Source organism: Manis javanica, chromosome 11 (genome assembly GCF_040802235.1).
Source record: "Manis javanica isolate MJ-LG chromosome 11, MJ_LKY, whole genome shotgun sequence".
Lineage (NCBI taxonomy): Eukaryota > Metazoa > Chordata > Mammalia > Pholidota > Manidae > Manis > Manis javanica.
Genome location: NC_133166.1, coordinates 114,906,674 through 114,925,746, shown reverse-complemented (window position 1 = coordinate 114,925,746; position 19,073 = coordinate 114,906,674). Strand labels below are relative to the sequence as shown.

The window sequence follows — 19,073 nt, the reverse complement described above, 5'->3', positions numbered from 1 at the left end:
TCAGCAAACATAGCAACCAGGGTCTTTTCCGCACCTCCCTGAGAGCCACTTCTGAAAGAACATCCAGGTGGCCTGAGGATCCCACCTGGATCCAGAGACGGGCAGTAAGGGAGTGCTGGGTGAAAGGCACCCCTTCTCCATTGCCCCTGTGGCTATAGAACCCAAAGAAAGAGGCCTTTGTTTCATTTGTAAGGGCCTGGCATACAAAGTTCTTAACTTGCTGAGAACATGTGGATGAGCTAAGAAACAATGATTTAGGCACTCTCTCCTTGTCTTGAGTAGCTCAGAAGCCATTCTGCAACACTAATTAATCTGTGAGAATATCAAAATAGTTTCTTTTGATAATCTCATTTAACAGCCTGACAATCATGCTTTTGTTGTCTAAGGAGCTGACTTCCTTGTTTGTGCCCTTGATGCCTTTCACTCCCTCCTCTTTCTTCACCAACACAGGCATTTGCAGGTTGAAGTGTGAGGATTTAAAATAACAGCTGTTGGATGTTCATGTCAAATATTTATTCTAAAGAGAACTTACCCCCTTCCTCCCCATCCTTTCTGCCCCCTCCCAAATGACATGCACCCGAAAACCAAACCAAACCCCTCTTCTTGTCTTCAATCCTCCCAGGAAGTAGGGATTCGGTTACGGGCTCATTTTCAGGCGTTCCCTCTGCCTCACCTCCCATCAGCCAAGTTCTACCTCTTAAATCCCTCAGGTCCTCCTGCCCTTTGTTGCTACTAACTGACCCTAGATCATCCCCTTCTCACTGCTGCAACTACTGCAAAGCCCCCTAGCCACTCCCACTGCTTGCCTGTAGCTGCCCATCCATGCTCTATGCTGGTGATGGCTGGCATCCCCAAATACAGGCATTGTTTCACTCTCTTCTTAGAGCCCCCCCAGGCCTCCCCATTGCCCACAGGTAAGAATCCTGCTTCCTATGGCTCCCTCCCATCACTAGTCCATCTGCCTTTTGAGCCTTATTTCCCATCGTTTCTCAACCTCCTGGATCCTATAACTCCAGCCAAACTGCCTCCTCCTGGTTCCCAGAGCACCCAGGCCCTCTCCCACCCCCCTCAGCGTACTTACTCCTCTGCTGAGCCCTCCCCCACGTGCCCGCCTGTGCATGTCTTGGTTGTGTGTCTACTTTTTCTCCCTCCTGAAATCCCACCAAAACATTAGTAAAGAATTTGTTTGTTTTTAAACCAATAAGCCCCCAAGGGCAGAGAGACCAAGCGAGATCACAGCAACACAACTGTGGAAGCCAGAAGCACCTCGGGTTACCTGAACTTGGACCCCTCACTGGCAGTGGAGCAGGTGGATCCTCCCCCATTTCCACGGGATCCGAGAAAGGCTAGGGTCCCCTGGGACTGGGATGAACAGGCTGATAAGGACAACAGGGTAAAAACTTCAGAGAAGCATTTTGTTCCCTAGGTCTGTCCCCCTCAAGCACCCTCTCCTGAAGAAGAAAGGGCCCCTTTTTGGAGAAGCTAAAGCCCAGGGCTGCACCAGGGGATGCGAGGCACAGTTGAGGGCCTAAGCACCTTTCAAAAGATGGGAGAGGAAAGTTAAGTGAACCTACTCATCTTGTCCCCTTGTTCCCCTCAGTTCCCAGAACACTGCCAGAAGACCCTCCCCTTCTCTGACCGCCAGCCCAGCCCACGAGGGAAGACCTCAGGATACCGACACTGAGCCCCCCAATTGCAGCAGCCACACCACCTATCAAATAACTCAGAAACTCAGAAACTGGACTCCTGGGCCGCTTCTAGTCCCTGCTAGTAATTGGGAGCAGGCAACCAAAGATCACCAGGCAACTGAGGACAGACTCCTTCAAGACAGACCAAAGGAAAGCAGCAGAAAAAAAGCAATTTGGAGAAAACAGCCCATGCAAGTAGAAGAAAACTTGAACAAACATAGCACTAACACACTCAGAAAACTAAGAAGAGATCACATCAGTGAAGCAATAGGAAACCATGCACATATTTTTAAAGAACCATTCAGAGAAAAAAAAGCTCTTGGAAATTAACAATATGACGGGAGAAACAAAAAAATCAAGAGAAGGGCTGGAAGATAAAGTAAAGGAGTTCTAGAAACTGAAGCAAAAAGACAAAGAGATGGGCAACAGAGAAGAGAATTCAAGATCCGAGGGCTAAATCACAAGAGTCTCAGAAAGAACAGAAAAACAAAGGAGGAAGGGGGAATTACACTCCCCAACTTCAAGCTCTCTTACAGAGACACAGTAATCAAGGCAATTTGGTACTGGCACAAGAACAGACCCATAGACCAATGGAACAGACTGGAGAGCCCAGATATAAACACAAGCATATATGGTCAATTAATAGACGATAAAAAGGAGCCATGGACATACAGTGGGGAAATGACAGCCTCTTCAACAACTGGTGTTGGCAAAACTGGACAGCTACATGCAAGAGAATGAAACTGGATTATTGTTTAACCTCATACACAAAAGTAAACTCAGAATGGATCAAAGACCTGAATGTAAGTCATGAAACCATAAAACTCGTAGAAGAAAACATAGGCAAAAATCTCTTTAATATAAACATGAGCAACTTTTTCCTGAACATATCTCCTCAGGCAAGGGAAACAAAATTAAAAATGAACAAATGGGACTACATCAAGCTAAAATCCTTCTGTATAGCAAAAGACACCATCAGCAGAACAAAAAGGCACCCTACAGTATGGGAGAATATATTTGTAAATGACATAACCAACAAGGGGTTAACCATCCAAAATATATAAAGAACTCACATGCCTCAACACCCAAAAAGCAAATAACCTGATTAAAAAATGGGTAGAGGATATGAACAGACACTTCTCCAAAGAAGAAATTCAGATGGCCAACAGGCACATGAAAAGATGCTCCACATCACTAATTATCATGGAAATGCAAATTAAAACCACAGTGAGATATGACCTCACACCAGTAAGGATGGCCAAGATAAAAAAGACTAGGAACAATAAATGCTGGCAAGGATGCGGAGAAAGGGGAACCCTCCTACACTGCTGGTGGGAATGTAAACTAGTTCAACCATTGTGGAAAGTAGTATGGGGGTTCCTCAATAAACTAAAAATAGGAATACCACTCCTAGGAATTTACCCAAAGAAAACAACTTCTCAGATTCAAAAAGACATTATGTACCCCCATGTTTATCACAGCACTATTTACAATAGCCAAGATATGGAAGCAACCTAAGTGTCCATCAGTAGATGAATGGATAAAGAAGAGGTGGTACATATACACAGTGGAATATTATTCAGCCATAAGAAAGAAACAAATCCTACCATTTGCAACAACATGGATGGAGCTAGAGGGTATTATGCTCAGTGAAATAGCCAGGTGGAGAAAGACAAGTACCATGTGGTTTCCCTCGTTTGTGGAGTGTAACAGCGAAGCAAAACTGAAGGAACAAAATAGCAACAGACTCAGAGACTCCAAGGGACTAGTGGTTACCAAAGGGGAGGAGTGGGGGAGGGTAGGTGGGGAGGGAGGGAGAAGGGGATTGTGGGGTATCATGATTGGTGCACATGGTGTGTGTGGGGTCATGGGGAAGACAGTGTAACAGAGAGAAGGCAAATATTGAATCTGTGGCATCTTACTACACTGATGGACAGTGACTGCAGTGGGGTACGGGGGGGGACTTGATAATAAGCGTGAATGTGATAACCACATTGCTTTTCTTGTGAAACCTTCATAAGAGTGTGTATCAATAATACCTTAATAAAAATAATAATAATAATAAACAAAGGAGGAGAAATGACATAACACAGGAAACTCCCAGGAGGACGTGTTTCCACGTGGGTGGATGCACGGGGAGCCAACAAGATGGGCGAATACAGACGCACACCAGGTGTGTTGTGAAGTTTTGGGTCCCAGTTAGCAAGGGCTGGTTTGCAGCTGGACCTTGGGCTCTTTGCAGGCAGAACCAACTCATCTTTGAACTTGCTCCAGGAACACTAGAAGGGAACTTTCTTTTCTGCCCACTATATGCCAGGTACCTTGTACTTCACTTAATTCTCACCACAATCCCACAAGATCAACTCCCATTTGACTGAGAAAAACAAAGCTTGGAAGGACCCACGGGGAATTAGTTAGTCCACTCAAGAATTACCAGGTCCGTCCAACTGTGGAGCCCATTTCCTCACGAGAGTACCTAGCTGAGTGCCTTGTTTGCAGTAGGGTTCCAGAAACATGTAACTGAACCAAAATAAAACTGGGTTGGAATCAAAATTTTCTATTGGAGCTGCAGTCTTGCCATGCTCTGAGACCCAGAAAAGAAGCAGAGGGTGATCTGTGGCAGGAAGCACCTCTGTTCCACCAGGAGAGCCAGGGCCAGCTGTCACAAAGCAGTAAGAAAGCTTGCTCACTAAGTAATAGTCTTTTAGCCTCCCAGATTACCCCTGGGTGCTAGGTTTTTGTGTTGTTGGTTTTTGAAAAAAAAAAAAAAACAGCTTTACTGAGATATATTTCATATACCATAACAGTTCACATTTGAAGTACAACTGAATGGCTTTTAGTATATCTGCAGTCGGGTCTCCAACGTCACAGTCAATTACAGAACACATTCACCCTCCTCAGCTGCCCTCCCCTCCATCTCTCCCTGCCCCTGGCAACCACTCACCTACTCCCTGTCTCTATGGATTTGCTTATTCTAGATATTTCATATAAAAGGATAATAGATTATATATGGTCCTTTGTGCCTGGTTTTGTTTACTTAGCATGATGTTTTCAAGGTTCATCCATATGGTAGCATGTGCCGGGGCTTTTCTTTCTATTGGAGAGAGCATGTTTTACTGTCCATTCATCAGTTTATGGACATTTGGGTTGTTTCTACTTATTGGCTGTTATGAACAATGCTGCTATGACCATTCATGTGCAAGTTTTGGGGGTACATGTATTTTCATTTCTCCTGGGTGTTTATACTGGGTCATGTGGTAACTATGTTTAACTACATGCTTAAGGACTGTTTTCCACAGCAGCTGCTCCATTTTATCTTCTAACAGCAGAGTAAAAGGGTTTCAATTCCTCCACATCTCACCAACCCTTGTCACTATCTGTCTTTTTGAATAACCATCTGTGGGTATGAAGTGCTGTCTCATTGTGGTTTTGATTTACATTTCCCTGTTGGCTAATGATGTTGAGCACATTTGCCTATGCTTACTGACCAGCCGTATATCTTCTTTGAAGAAATGTCTGTTCAGATCCTTTGCCCATTTTTAAATTGGATTCTTTATCTTTTTATTGTTGAGTTGTAAGAGTTCTTTATATATTCTAGATACAAACTCCCTATCAGATGTAGTATCTGAAAAGATTTTCTCCCCTTCGTTGGATTGCCTATTCACTTTCCTGACGGTGTCCTCTGCTGCACAATGGTTCTGAATACTGATGAAATCTAATTTATGTTTTTTATTTTATTGCTTGTGCTTTTTCTAACATACCTAAGAAACCACTGCCTAACCCAATGTCACAAAGATTTACAACTTATGTTTTCTTCTGAAAGTCTAATAGGTTTAACTTTTATGTTTAGGTCTTTGATCCATTTTGATTTTTATATGTGGTATGAAGCTGGGGTCCAACTTCATTCTATTGCATGTGGATGTCTAGTTATTCCAGCACCATTTGGTGAAAAGACTATTCTTTCCCTATTAAATTATCTTGGCACCCTTGTCAAAAATCAATTGACTGTAAATGTGAGGTTTCTCAATTCTATTTAGCTGGTCTGTATGTGTGCCCTTATGCTAGTACCACACTGTCAAGATTATAGCAGCTTTGTGGTAAATTTGAAATTTCCAAGTGTGAGTCCTCCAATTGTGTTTTTTTTTTTCAAGATTCTTTTGGACATCTGGTTCCTTTGCATTTCCTTGTGAATTTTAGGATCATCTTATCGATTTCTGCAACCAAAAGCAGCTAGGATTGTGATAGACATTGCACTGAACCCCATCGTCATGCTTGTCCGGCCACTCCTGGGCACTCCATCACGGATCATCATGTGAAGGGCCTCTTCCTGCTGAAGCTAGGTCACAGTCACACCCAGGGTGTCCCCCTTATCCACCACAGCCCTCTCCCTGCAGGCTAACTGCCTCATCAGAGTCACACTGCCCATTGGCAGGGGGAGCTAGACTGAGCATCTGAGTGGAGCAGAAACTTCCATGGGGTTGGCTTGAAGTTCTGCAGAAATGACCAGAGGCTCCCCCTACACTGGCCTCTCCCCACCAAGTGCACATCTGGGACTAAACCCGCAGGCCCCTTCACCTACTGAGCAGGCTCTGACTTGCCAACACTCACTTTTCTGCTCACCAGTAACAGGGGCGTGTTCATTTGAATATAACAGTTTCTTCATGTTGAGAAGTTAGATTGCTGAAATTCCCTGAGGAGGAAAGAGCATTCCCATTTGATAACTTCCAATTTTATGGAAAAACAGGGTTTCGGGACCTGAGGTAGTAAATGAATTATGGAAACCATGGGCAACAGACAGCCTTTCTTGTCTTCTCAGTCCCAACTCAAAGGGTACCTACTCCAGAACACCTTCTCAGTGCCTCCCACAGCCCATTTGAGGGAAAATGTTATGTCTTAGAATAATCACAAGACCAACAATAATAGTAGCTATAAATGTCTGTTGAGAGCCAGGCCCTGTAGGAGGCCCTACCCAGGTCATCCGCCCAACACTTATGAGGTGGGTATTATTTCACTGACAGTTTTATTGAGCTGTAACTTGCATACTATAATTACATTTAACACTATTCGTAAAGCTCTCTACAGTTTATAAGGCACTTTAATAGACACTCATTTGCTACTCACAGAAACCTTGACTAGTAGGAAGGACAAACATTGTCTTCATTTTATAGATCGAAAAAATGGGGCCATCCTACTCATGTGCTGTCCCCCACCCCCAGCACTACCTCCTGAACTCCCTGCTACTCCCTGACACCTCAGCGACCAATTCTTCTGGCTCCATAAACAGATGACTCACTGTGTCACCATCCCAGGAGCTGGAGCTTTGGAAGGATAAAGGAAGAAGCAGCCAGGGTCCTTGGAGGGGCAGGGGTGGCCAGGTGGTGGTCGGGGGAGGTCAGGCGGGAACCTCTCTCCATGGAGGACAGGAGAAGCCTTGATGGAGTGGAAGTGAGGGCCATATGCCCAGTATAATGCTGCGGACCCTATGCTGCAGTGTTTCCACAGAAAAGGGAAAGGTCTCAGAGTCAGAGAACACAGGTTCAAATTCTGGCTTTGCCATCATCCGGCCATACGACCTTAGGGATCTCTCTACCTCTCTGCACCTCTGTGATATTATAATATGTAAGAACTACACTTGACCCTTGAACAATGTGGGGGTTAGGGGTACCAGCCCGCATGCAGTTGAAAATTGGAATATAACTTTTGACTCCCCAAAACTTAACTACTGATAGCCTGCTGGTGACGAGAAGCCTTACTAATAATGTAAATAGTCCATTAACACATATGTTGCCTATTACATGTAGTATATAATATAAACTGTATTCTTACAACAAAGCTAGAGAAAAGGTTTTCAAATTGCCACATATCTCCAAAAAATTTTCCAATTTATTTATTGAAAAAATCTGCATATAAGCAGACCTGTGTAGTTCAAACCCATGTTAATCAAGGGTCAACTGTCTATAATATGTTTTTTGTCCCTGGTTCCTGGCCCAGAGCTCCTAAAACCCTTGGAATTTCTCAAATGGTAGAGGAGACAGGTGTGACTTTTCTTATTCATAATAAGACCCTTTAAACCACCCCCGAGTTTATGGTAATAAGGTGACTCCTGTTGGGCCCCTGGACAGCTTCAGGATGGGGGCTGGTTCCGAGGAACCAACCATGTGTGATTATAAGGTTGGAGCTTTCAGTCCTACCCACACTTGGAGGAGAGGAGCTGGAGATTGAGTTCATTACCAATGGCCAGTGATTTAATCAATCTTGCCTACACGATGAAACCTCCATAAAAACTCTAAATGATGGTATTCAGAGGGCTTCCAGGCTGGTGTATGCATCCATGTGCTGGGAAGGTAGTGCCCACCAATCCCTGGGGACAAAAGATCCTGCACTCAAGACCCTTCCCGACCTCGCCTTATGTACCTCTTTATCTGTGTCCCTCAGAACAAACTCGTAATAGTAAGTAAAGCACTTTTCTGAGATCTGTGAGCAGTTCTAGAAAATTATCAAGCCCAAGGAGGGTATCACGGAAATCTCCAATTTAAGGCCACTTGGAGAGAAGTCCAGGAGGCCAGGACCTGTGACTGGTGTGTGAAGTGGAGACCATCTGGAGGGACTGAACCCTTGTTATATGCACTGACTCTGGGTAGTTAGTGTCAGAACAGAATTGGATTGTGGGATACCCAGCTGGTATCCACAGAGAATAGGAGAACTGCTATGAGAAAAACCCCACATAGTTGGTGTTAGAAGTGTTATGAGTAAAAAACAAGTTAGAACCTTTCATCTACCTATAAAACAGGCTTATCCCCAAGTAAGCAGACTGCCAGTTAAGCAACCTATTGTAAGTGAGACTCAGAGTATCCCTTCAGTTCCACAGATCATAAACCACAAGACATACTCAAAGGCTGCTGATCAAATTTCATGCCATTAGAGCCATCACACACTTGCGGGACAAAGGATAATATAAAAGATGGCTCTGCTTTCAAGAAATTTCCTATCTGTACTGGCACAAGAACAGACCCAAAGATCAATGTAAAAGAATAGAGAGCCCAGATATAAACCCACACATACATGGTCAATTAATATATGATAAAGGAGCCATGAATATATAATGGGGAAAAGACAGCCTTTTCAACAACTGGTGTTGACAAAAATGGACAGCTACATGTAAAAGAATGAAACTGGATTATTGTCTAACTTCATACACAAAAGTAAACTTGAAATGGATCAAAGACCTGAATGTAAGTCATGAAACCATAAAACTCTTAGAAGAAAAAAAAAATAGGCAAAAATCTCTTGAATATAAGCATGAGCAATTTTTTCCTGGACACATCTCCTTGGGCAAGGGAAACAAAATGAAAATGAACAAGTGGGACTACATCAAACTAAAAAGCTTCCAGACAGCAGAGGACACCACCAGCAGAACAGAAAGGCAACCTACAGTATGGGAGAATATATTCGTAAATGACTCATCTGATAAGGGGGTTAACATCCAAAATATATAAAGAGCTCGTATGCCTCAACAGCCAAAAAACAAATAACCCAATCAAAAAATGGGCAGAGGACCTGAACAGACACTTCTCCAAAGAAGAAATACAAATGGCCAACAGGCTCATGAAAAGATGCTCCACACCACTAATCATCAGGGAAATGCAAATTAAAACCACAATTAGGTATCACCTCACACCAGTTAAAATGACCACTATCCAAAACATAAGAAACAACAAATGCTGGTGAGGATGTGGAGAAATGGGAACCCTCTACACTGTGGGTGGGACTGCAAATTGGTGCAACTGCTGTGGAAAGCAGTATGGAGGTTCCTCAAAAAACTAAAAATAGAAATACCATTTGACCCAGTAATTCCAATCCTAGGAATTTACCCAAAGAAAACTAAATCCCTGATTCAAAAAGATAAATGCACCCCTATGTTTATCGCTGCACTGTTTGCAATAGCCAAGATATAGAAGCAACCTAAGTGTCCATCAGAAGATGAATGGATAAAGAAGAGGTGGTGCATATACACAATGGAATATTATTCAACCAAAAAAAGGAAAGAAAACCTGCCATTTGCAATAGTATGGATGGATCTAGAGGGTATTATGCTCAATGAAATGAGCCAGGCAGAGAAAGACAAATACCACATGATTTCACTTATTTGTGGGATATAAAAAAAAAGCAAAACAGAAGGAACAAAAGAGCATTAGACTCATGGACACTGAGAAGTAACTAGTGGTTACCAAGGGGGAAGGGAGTGAGTGGGGGCGGGGTGGGGGGCAGGTGACTGTTGAACCACTGTTATGTACATTTGATATTTTAAAAAAAACTTCCTATCTGGTGAGGAGAAAAGCTAGCACAACTGAAATAAAAGGATATTAAAACCTTGCATTTGCAAAGGAACTGCCCAGAGAAAAAAGGGAATGGGGGAAGTAAGGGTAGAGCCGTGAGGAGAGCGGAGTGAGTGTCATGGAGGAGGGGACTTGACCCGGCTCAGAGGAAGAGGCCTTCTTCCTGTGTGAGCACCTGCTCGGTGAGCCTGCAGGCAGCAAGAGGGATTGGCAGGGGCCCTGTCCTCTGCCAGCAAACAGGGTCTAGCCTGACTAGTTTAGGGTCAGGGTTGGAAGGCACCGAGCAGATGCGGATCAGGTAAGAAGCATGGTACGGAACCAATATAAGATGAAGTTGGAGGGGTTTAGTGAAATGATAAGCAGAGAAAAAGCATCCATTTATTCATTCATTCACTCATTCATTCAATGTTGATCGAGCCTTTGCAACAGGCCAGACAACTGTTAGGCAGCGGAGATACAGGTGAACAAGAGAATAGGTCCCTGACCTCATGAAATTGACATTTCATTCCAGTCAGAGGGAGAAGTGGACAAACAAGATCACTCCAGATCCATCTAGATTAGTAAGTACTGGTTGTCTCTTTGCCTCAGACTTCCTCCTAATGACAGGTCTCCCTTGTAGTCACCTGACACAGAATGAAGTCACTGGAGCCACATCCCTCCATCCTTGGTCCAGAACACCAGAAGAAAAGGCACATTTCTTAACAATTTCTGCCCTTGGGAAGTTTGGGACAGAGCAGAGGGAAAGGTACACCCCTCCCTCTCACCTATTCCTTGAAACCCCCTCTACCCCCAACACACACACACACACACACACACACACACACACACACACACACAGCTGGCGTATCCCTTTTCCTTGAATTCCTATCCCACGAACCTGGTGGAAAGTCTGGTCTGTTTGCAGTTAAAAGATATGAACCAGAAGCTATTTGGGGCCCTTATCAGTTTCTCCTCCCCAAGAACTGAGAAGGTTTTCTTCCAAGCAAATGAGAGAAGTTTTCTCTTTAGATCTGAGCAGTGAGTCCTGCTCCAATGCCAGAAATATGGCCCCCCAGGGCTACAGTCACAGACTCATGTCTGGGGGAGAAATTACCTTGGCCCTTGGATTTCCCAAATTCCTAAAGAAAAAGCAGGCCTTCCTGTCCTTCAGCTCCAGAAAATTTTGTCAAGGCCCAAGTTGGCCAAGGAGCTGAAGCACACACATGTGGGCCCCTGGCCTGGTGCGTACTCAGCACAGACCCTTCCCGACCACTGGCAGCTTCACCAGTTATACAGGAACCCCGGTCAAGGGAACCACATCTCCCAATTGTCACCACCACACAGAGGTTGGCCCAGAGTTCTGGGACCCACGGCCTCAAGCCTCAGGCAGAACCCATTTTCACTGTCAGGTAGGATCTGCCTACCTCTGGCTCCTTGGTTTTGCCCATCCCTAACCAGAACTGTCCCCACATGCCTGCGAGCAATGATCCAGCCACCTCTCCCCTGGATCCCTGTCTCTAAGGACCATTCCCAGAATCCCTTTGCCCTCTCCTTTCCCAAGTACTAGAAGGCTGCCAAGTCCCAGAGGGAAGAGAAATGATGGCCACAGTATATGCCCACCCTGCCCAGGGCAGTGTGCCTAGAGGTCTCTAAAAGGTGGTCCCCTTACCATGGCAGCTGGAGTGCAGGGAGGCCACGCTGTTCCTGGTGCCAGGACACCCAAATCCACGCCCTCTGTTCGCTGCCTGTTTATAATTGATGTTTTAGGTTAAACTTTTGTCAATGACTTTCCAGAACTGCCCCCTCCCTACAGCTCAGAAGAGAGAGAGCTGTTTATGAGCCAATCTCTAGTTCAGGAGTAGACCTTGAACAGACTATTCAAAGGGAAAATCCAAAACTAGGTCAGGGGTGAGCTGGGAAGGGGCAGTCAAAAGCCACCACCTATGGGTTCTGGTGAAGGATTAAAGGGCAGTAGCATTTGGGTTTCACAAAAGGAGGGCCAGGGCCAGGGATAGGGGAGCCAGCTAGGTGAGAGAGCTCCTAGCTTAAAGAAAGGAGCAGAGAATCTAATGGGAGAAGAAAAAGATGAGGAGCTAATTAGTCTTCTTATTCCTGTTGAGACCTTGCTGTGCCTCAGGCTGTCCCCGTGGGAACCGGTGACACCATGGTCCTTTCTCCCAGGGCTGGATTCCTCACAAGGGTCCTGTTTCCTAGCGACTCTTATAAGCTATTGGCCTGGTTTGACTTTATTAGCAAGGTTTTTAAATGCTTTTACCATACTACTAATCCTGCCCAGATCAATCTATTTAATGGTGTTATTCCAAAGACCACTCAAGTCAAGGACAGGAATAGAGCTCCCAAGCCCGGCACTCCCACACTAGCGCCGAAACAAAACACAGACCAGACAGAGCTTGGACAGGAGTTCTTGGAGGCAGCACAGTCAGTAGTAACTCACTGCTTTGCCTTTGCTTAACTTCCTGAACCTAAGGTTAACTAGCCAGAGGCCTTCCCTGGTTCAGAGCGCTCACTGCCTGATACAACAGGAGCTTTCAGAGGTGAGCTCAGCCTGCTAATGAAATGGGGGTACACTGGGCTGGGTCGAGGTTCTGTCAGGCAGAGGTCTGGACGCCTGGGGTCCCAGGAACCCATGAGTCACATGAGAACACAGCATGGGAGGGAACCTGCTGCTCTGCTCAGATCCAAGATCCAATGGCACAGGCACTTCTGCTTCCCCCTCTCCATCGTTCTCCAGAGCTGACAAGCAGCCTTCTGCTTCCCCTCCAGCCCATCAAGGAAGGGTGCTAACCACATATAAACCTTGACAAAGGCAGGTAGCCAGAGATACTAGATGAGGCAGAATGACAGCAAAACTAGAGTCTCTGCCCTGGAACGAAGCAGAGGGCCTGGTGGGGAGGCCCAGGTGAAAAACCAGCGGGAACGCCCTGCCTCTGGTGCTGCACCTTCTGGTTGTGGCAAGCCTTGTCCCTCCCTGGCATCAGGATAGGCACCTGGTGCTTTTTCCCCAGCTGGAGACAGAGACGTGCCACTGACTCCCGCACCCGCCTTGAGACCGGCCATCTGGCTAGTGAGCAGCTTGGGTGGATGAGCTGGAGGGAACGGTCAGCAAGGGGCTGCACGCTGCCCTCAGCCTCATCCAGGGGCAAGGCCAGGAGCAAGAATAGGTAGAGGACATTCCGACAGCGTAAGAGCTCAGCCCGTTTTTCTCAAGCGCTTTCACGCACCTAACCTCAACTTCCCAGCCTCATTGGGAAGAAGGCAGCAAGGGCACGTTTCTCCCTACTGATGGAGGGGGGTTGAACCCCGAAAACATGAGTACAGGAAACAGGTAACCCTGGTCCAGGTCTGAGGAGGACTGGACAGTCTGAGCCTAAGTGGGAACAGGTACAAGCTCTGCGTGAGGACCCCTGGGTGGGAATTGGCTGAAATCAGGGAGAATGGTAAGCCCTTCATCAGATCCTCTGGATATGCTGGTGACACTGGGTTAGAGGTGGGTGATGCTCAGATCTCATGGCGGAGCAGCCAAGCAGAGGAGAATAATGGGATATTGGAATGAAATAGGCCTGGCCTTGGATCTTAGCTCCAGTACATGTGTGTGTGACCCTGGGCAAGTCATTTAACCTCCAAGTCTCAATTCTGTCATTTGTAAATGGTGGTTAACAACACTTAACCTTGCGAGGTTGTTTGTGAGGGCTCAACAGATCTGATTATGAATAGCTAGTTTCTACTTCAAATTGTCCCCAATTTTACTCATAGAAGTAGAACCTTCTTCATGAAAGAGATAGGCAGACAGGAAGGAGAATTATAGCCTAAAAGTCTACTGTTCCTCCAACTTTTGTTCACCTCCCAATATTGAAGAACTCAACCAAAGAACAAGCATAAGGGGAGAGATCAGCAGTCAAATGGGCTCAGCTGGAAGATGGGCACATACACTCCTTTCCCCATCACCCTCTCTTGGACACACTCTGGCAGCCCAGAGGCACAGTGCAATCTGGTTCTCTCCTCCCCATGGCACCTGGTATCTGGGACAAGCTCAAGGAAGCAAGTCACCTAGTTTTGGGCAGGAATAGTCCCAGGAAGTACTGAGTCCTGTGTTCTGAGGGGACAAAGGATTTGAGAGGATATAGGTCTTTGCTTGGGCCAGAGGGCACTAGGGACAACTTCCAGTGGCACTGATGCCACTCCTCACAGGACACTTCTCCTGGGCCCCAGCACCACTTCACTTCTTGCACATGGGGATCAGGCAGAAGAGCAGGTGTCTCTGCTCCTCCTTCAGATTGGAAGTTGCTCAAGAACTGGCCCATGTCTTATTCAGCTCCGCCTGTAGTGGGCACTTCAGACTGTTACCGGCCTAGGCCAAAACCGTCAGTGCAGCTACAGCCACGCCATATCTTCCACTTGCCCAGGGCAGCCTGCCTGCATCTCCATCAGCAGTGGGGCCACAAAGTCAGTGAGGCATGGCCCCTGCCCTCAAGGCACTCATGGTCAGAAGGCACTGGACATGTAAACAAAGAAGTGAAATGCATCATACAGAAGGGTGATGTGGTTAACAATACTGTATTGTACTTTTGAAAGTTGCTCAGAGAGTACATCTCAAAAGTTCTCAGCACAAGAAAAAAAACTATGTGCGGTGAGGGATATTAACTAGACTTGTGGTGATCATTTCACTACATATACAAAAACCGAATTGTTATATTGCATACCTGAAACTAACATAATGGTATATATCAATTATATCTTAATTTTTGAAAAAGAAGTAAAATGAAGTGTGGTGGACCCTATCATATAGAAATCAGCAGGTAGGGCTCCACCACATGAGGACACAGCACAGAGAAAATGCTCTACAACCCAGAAGAGGGCTTTCACTGGAATCTAACCATGCTGACAATCTGATCTCGGATTTCCAGCATCCAGACTGTGAGAAAGAAATTTCTGTTGGGCTGTCATGAAGACAAATGAGATAACACCTGCAAAATGCTTAGAACAGTGAATTACACACAGAACTGGCTCAGGGCCAAGTATGGATGTGGCTTACATCACTTCTACCCCTACCTTACTGTCCAAAGCACAGTCAAGTTAACTACAGGGTACCTGGGAATATAAAGGAGCACTTGGATGGATGCTTGGTGAGCACTGATGCACAGTTTCAGTGGGATGTAGGGAGGAATATTTTCACTACCTAAATGCTTTAGAGAAAGGTGATACAGGACTTCCTAGAACGAAGTAGTGATTATTCTTTTTATATGATAGTGAATGTTTGTACCACATGATTCCCTGTGCATACAGAAACCAATTCTAAATTTCAAAATTATTTTTTTATTGTGCTATTCATATCAGGCAATTTACTAAACCTTTCTGAGCTTCAAGTTATATTTTTCCCATTGTGTATACTTTGCAGCCCTATGATAAATTGACTGTATTTGTGTGGATTTATTTTTGGGCTGTCTATTCTGTCCCATTGGTCTATACATCTGTTTTTATGCCAGTACCGTTCTATTTTAATTACTGCAATTTTGTAATATATTTTGAAACCATGGTGTGTGATGCATAAAAGGCATTCAAATAGGAAAGGAAGGAGTAAAATTATTTCTGTAGATGACATGATCTCATATGTAGAAAGACTCTAAAGGCTCCACAAAAAAAGCTAACAAACTAACAAATGCGGTAAATTTGAAGAATACAAAATCACTGTTCAAAGATTAGCTGCATTTCTACACACTCACAGTCAACTATCCAAAAAGGAAATTAAAAAAACAATCTCAATTACAATAGAATAAAAAAAGGTATTTAGGAATAAGTTTTACCAAGTGAGACTTGCACATGCTGAACTATGAAAGTTTGGTGAAGGAAATTAAAGAAGACACAAATAAATGGAAAGACATCCCATGTTCATGGATTAGAAGACATAACATTATTAAAATGTCCATACTACCCAAAGTGATCTACAGATTCAGTACAATCTCTATCAAAATCCCAATGGCATTTTTTTTACACAAAAAGAGAAAAATAGTCCTGAAATTAATATGGTACCATAAAAAATCCCCAAGAAGCCAGAGCAATCTTGAGAAAGGACAAAGCTGAAGACATTGCAATGTATGTTTCTAATAGAGAATGTACTTGGAAAAACAAGAATTTGGACAACATAAAGATATTGTTAGAAACTGTAAGAATATCACATGGAAAATATATGGAAATATTGATGATCTTCTTGGGAAGATACATTTGTTTTATGGTCTAAATTAAGTGTTCCTACAAGTGTGCTTATCACTCCATGGGTGAATAATAAAGCTTATTTATGAGGAAAAAAGAAAAAGAAATCAGCAGGTAGGGAAAGGGCCACTGAGGTTAAGCTACTGTCAGCTCTAGGCTGGTGGCAGGAAGGGGGATCAGGTACTAGGAGAAGTGACAGAGAGGATACTGACAGGTAGGCTGGTGGGAAGGAGGAAGGGCGAGCGTTCCCGGGAGAGGAAGTCGTGTGCTGAGGATACCATCTGGCTTTTCATGTTCACAAGCCATGCTTAGCTTGGCATGGCTAGGTACCAGGTGCCAGAACAAGGCTGGGAAAAAGGCAAGTCCCTCACAACTGCATCACAGAGAAATGTAGTCATCTGTGCCCCAGTTTTCAATTTAAGCAGAACATCCAGCATGGAAAAATGCAGCAATTAACTTTCTACATAGCTATAGAATACCACCAAGGCCACCAATTACTGCCACCTTACAGTTTTTTCTTTATCTTAGGAAAACATATGTAGGTGGAGGGAGTAAGGATCTGGCTCAGTTAAACCGATGACCAGGTTGTTCCCTAGTGTTCTGGTTTATGGGCTGCTCAGATATGGAAGCAATGCTGTTGACCCTGAGTGACAGACCAGACCCCCCTCAGCAACTCCAAATGGGAACTACACTAGTCTCTGCTCAGCTCTGGGGCTGGGGACATGGCCAAGAAGAAGCAGATCTTGCACCCAACCCATGCCTCTTGTACCACCAGGGCACTGGACCCCTCTAATGGCCTTGGTTCCCCATTCTTCTCCATACCCCAAACCCAGCCACAGAGGCATTGAGGTTCTATGACTTCTGTGGAGCAAAGCAGGCAGACAGAATGTCTTGCACTTACTCCAAAAGATTGTAAGGAATGCCCACTGGGTGACAGTGATGCTGGGTGCTATGGAGAAATAAAGATAGAGGGTGATGGCCCTTACACTTTAAGAATTCACATGTATGGTGGAGGTAAGATCTACTCATGGCAAATTAGGTTCTACCAGCAGACCACCAGAGTTAATTGCCACAGGATAATGCCACAGGGTATGGGTCACAGGGGCTGTTTTCAGGGATCTACTGTCTCTTCTTGACCTCCAGAAAGATACAACAAGCCAACCACTTTGAGATACAAAGAAGCAAAGGCTTCTGGACCGACCCACCCAATCCTAGAGCTGACCAGTCTCACAATTTCCAAGAAAGCCCCCACTGCCTTCCTCCTTCCCCTCCACCTCCCCGCCTCTAGCACCACAGCTGGGGCTTCGGGAACTGAGTTAAACTGCAACTCTAATGCATAGTTCACTCTTTGACTTGGGCGTTTACATGACCCTCTAAACCTTAGTTTCCTGATTTATAAAATGCAGAATGATCTGAGTCATTTTGTGGAACTGTTCTGAGAATTTAATGAGGTCATGTATTTTTGAAATACCTAGGAGAGTCTGGCACATTAGAGATGCCCAGAAAAATGACCTCAATGGTCAGCCCTTGTGGTATCAGCTTTAACCCTCTTTTCATCATGCTCTGGGGTTAAGCACAAGAGAGGTAGAGACATAAACACAAGCCCAAGTGGCCAAAAATAGAGTGTCAGTCCCATGCACAATGATGACTGGACAGAGCAGTGGGCTGTGAGAAACCCTGACCCTACCTCTGCTACCATTAACCAGTACGGTACCTAGAGGCAAGTCTTGTACTCTGGGCTTCAGTTTCTTCAACCATTAGGCCAGGGACAATAATGATCATGCCTTCTTCAAAAAGGTAATGCGGACAAAATATAAACCATAAAATATTTGCTGCAGTGCACTCTGTTACCAAAGTGCCAAAGGGGAGGCTTGGTCTAGTTAAGGAGAGAGTGGGAAGGAGGGGGTGAAACAACATAAAGTTAAATCAATAAACAGCGAGTCCCTCACTGTTTAACAATGAAGCAAAACAATGAAGCAAAACTGAAGGAACAAAACAGCAGCAGACTCACAGATTCCACGAAGAGACTAGCGGTTACCAAAGGGGAGGGGTGGGGGAGGGGTGGGGGTGCGGGAGAAGGGGACTGATGGATATTGTGATTGGCACACATGGTGTAGGGGGGATCATGGGGAAGACAGTGTAGCACAGAGAAGGCAAATAGTGACTCTGTGGCATCTTACTAAACTGATGGACAGTGACTGCAATGGGGTGGGGGGGACTCGATATTATGGGTGAATGTAGTAACCACATTGTTTTTCATGTGAAACCTTCATAAGAGTGTTTATCAATAATACTTTAATATAAATAAATAAACAAATAATAAGGAAAACAGCAAGACAAGCATAAAAAGCAATAAAAACACTGAGGAACAAACTTAACAAAAGAAGTGTAAGACTGGTACACTGAAAACTACGGAATATCATTAAAAGAACTTAGACCTAAACAAAAACACTCCACGTTCACGGATCAGACACTTCGTATTGTTAAGATGGCAATCCTCCCCAAGTCTGATCTACAGATTCAATGCAAACCCTGTCAAAAATCACACTTACTTTATTTCCAGAAATTGACAAGATGATCCTAAAATTCACATGGAAATGTCAAGGAACCAGAAGAGCCAAAGGAATCTTGAAAAAGAACAGAGCTGAAGGAAGAGATTCACACTTGTAAATTTCAAAACTTACTACAAAGCTATGGTAATTAAGATGGTGTGGTACTAGGATACAGATGTACACATAAATCATTGGAATGGAACTGAAAACCCAGAAAACCCTCACATTCACAGTCAATTGATCTTAGGATCAATTCAACAAATAGTGCTGGAACAACTGGGTAGCCACAT

The 19,073-nt window shown here is 44.7% G+C and overlaps 1 protein-coding gene across 14 annotated transcripts in view; it reads right to left on the bottom strand.

Moving 5' to 3' along the window:
- Positions 1-19,073, bottom strand: part of PC (pyruvate carboxylase) — a 112,715-nt gene that overhangs the window by 48,730 nt on the left and 44,912 nt on the right. Inside the window, exon 1 of one of the 14 annotated variants that reach the window (XM_036995779.2) lies at positions 11,673-11,746. The exons of 12 other annotated variants lie outside the window; for them this stretch is intronic. In XM_036995779.2, coding sequence (XP_036851674.2) covers positions 11,673-11,675 — 3 coding nt within the window. In that variant the 5' untranslated portion in view covers positions 11,676-11,746. Of the gene's footprint in view, positions 1-11,672; positions 11,747-19,073 lie in introns of those variants that run through there. One more of the 14 variants, XM_073217505.1, reaches the window with a different exon arrangement.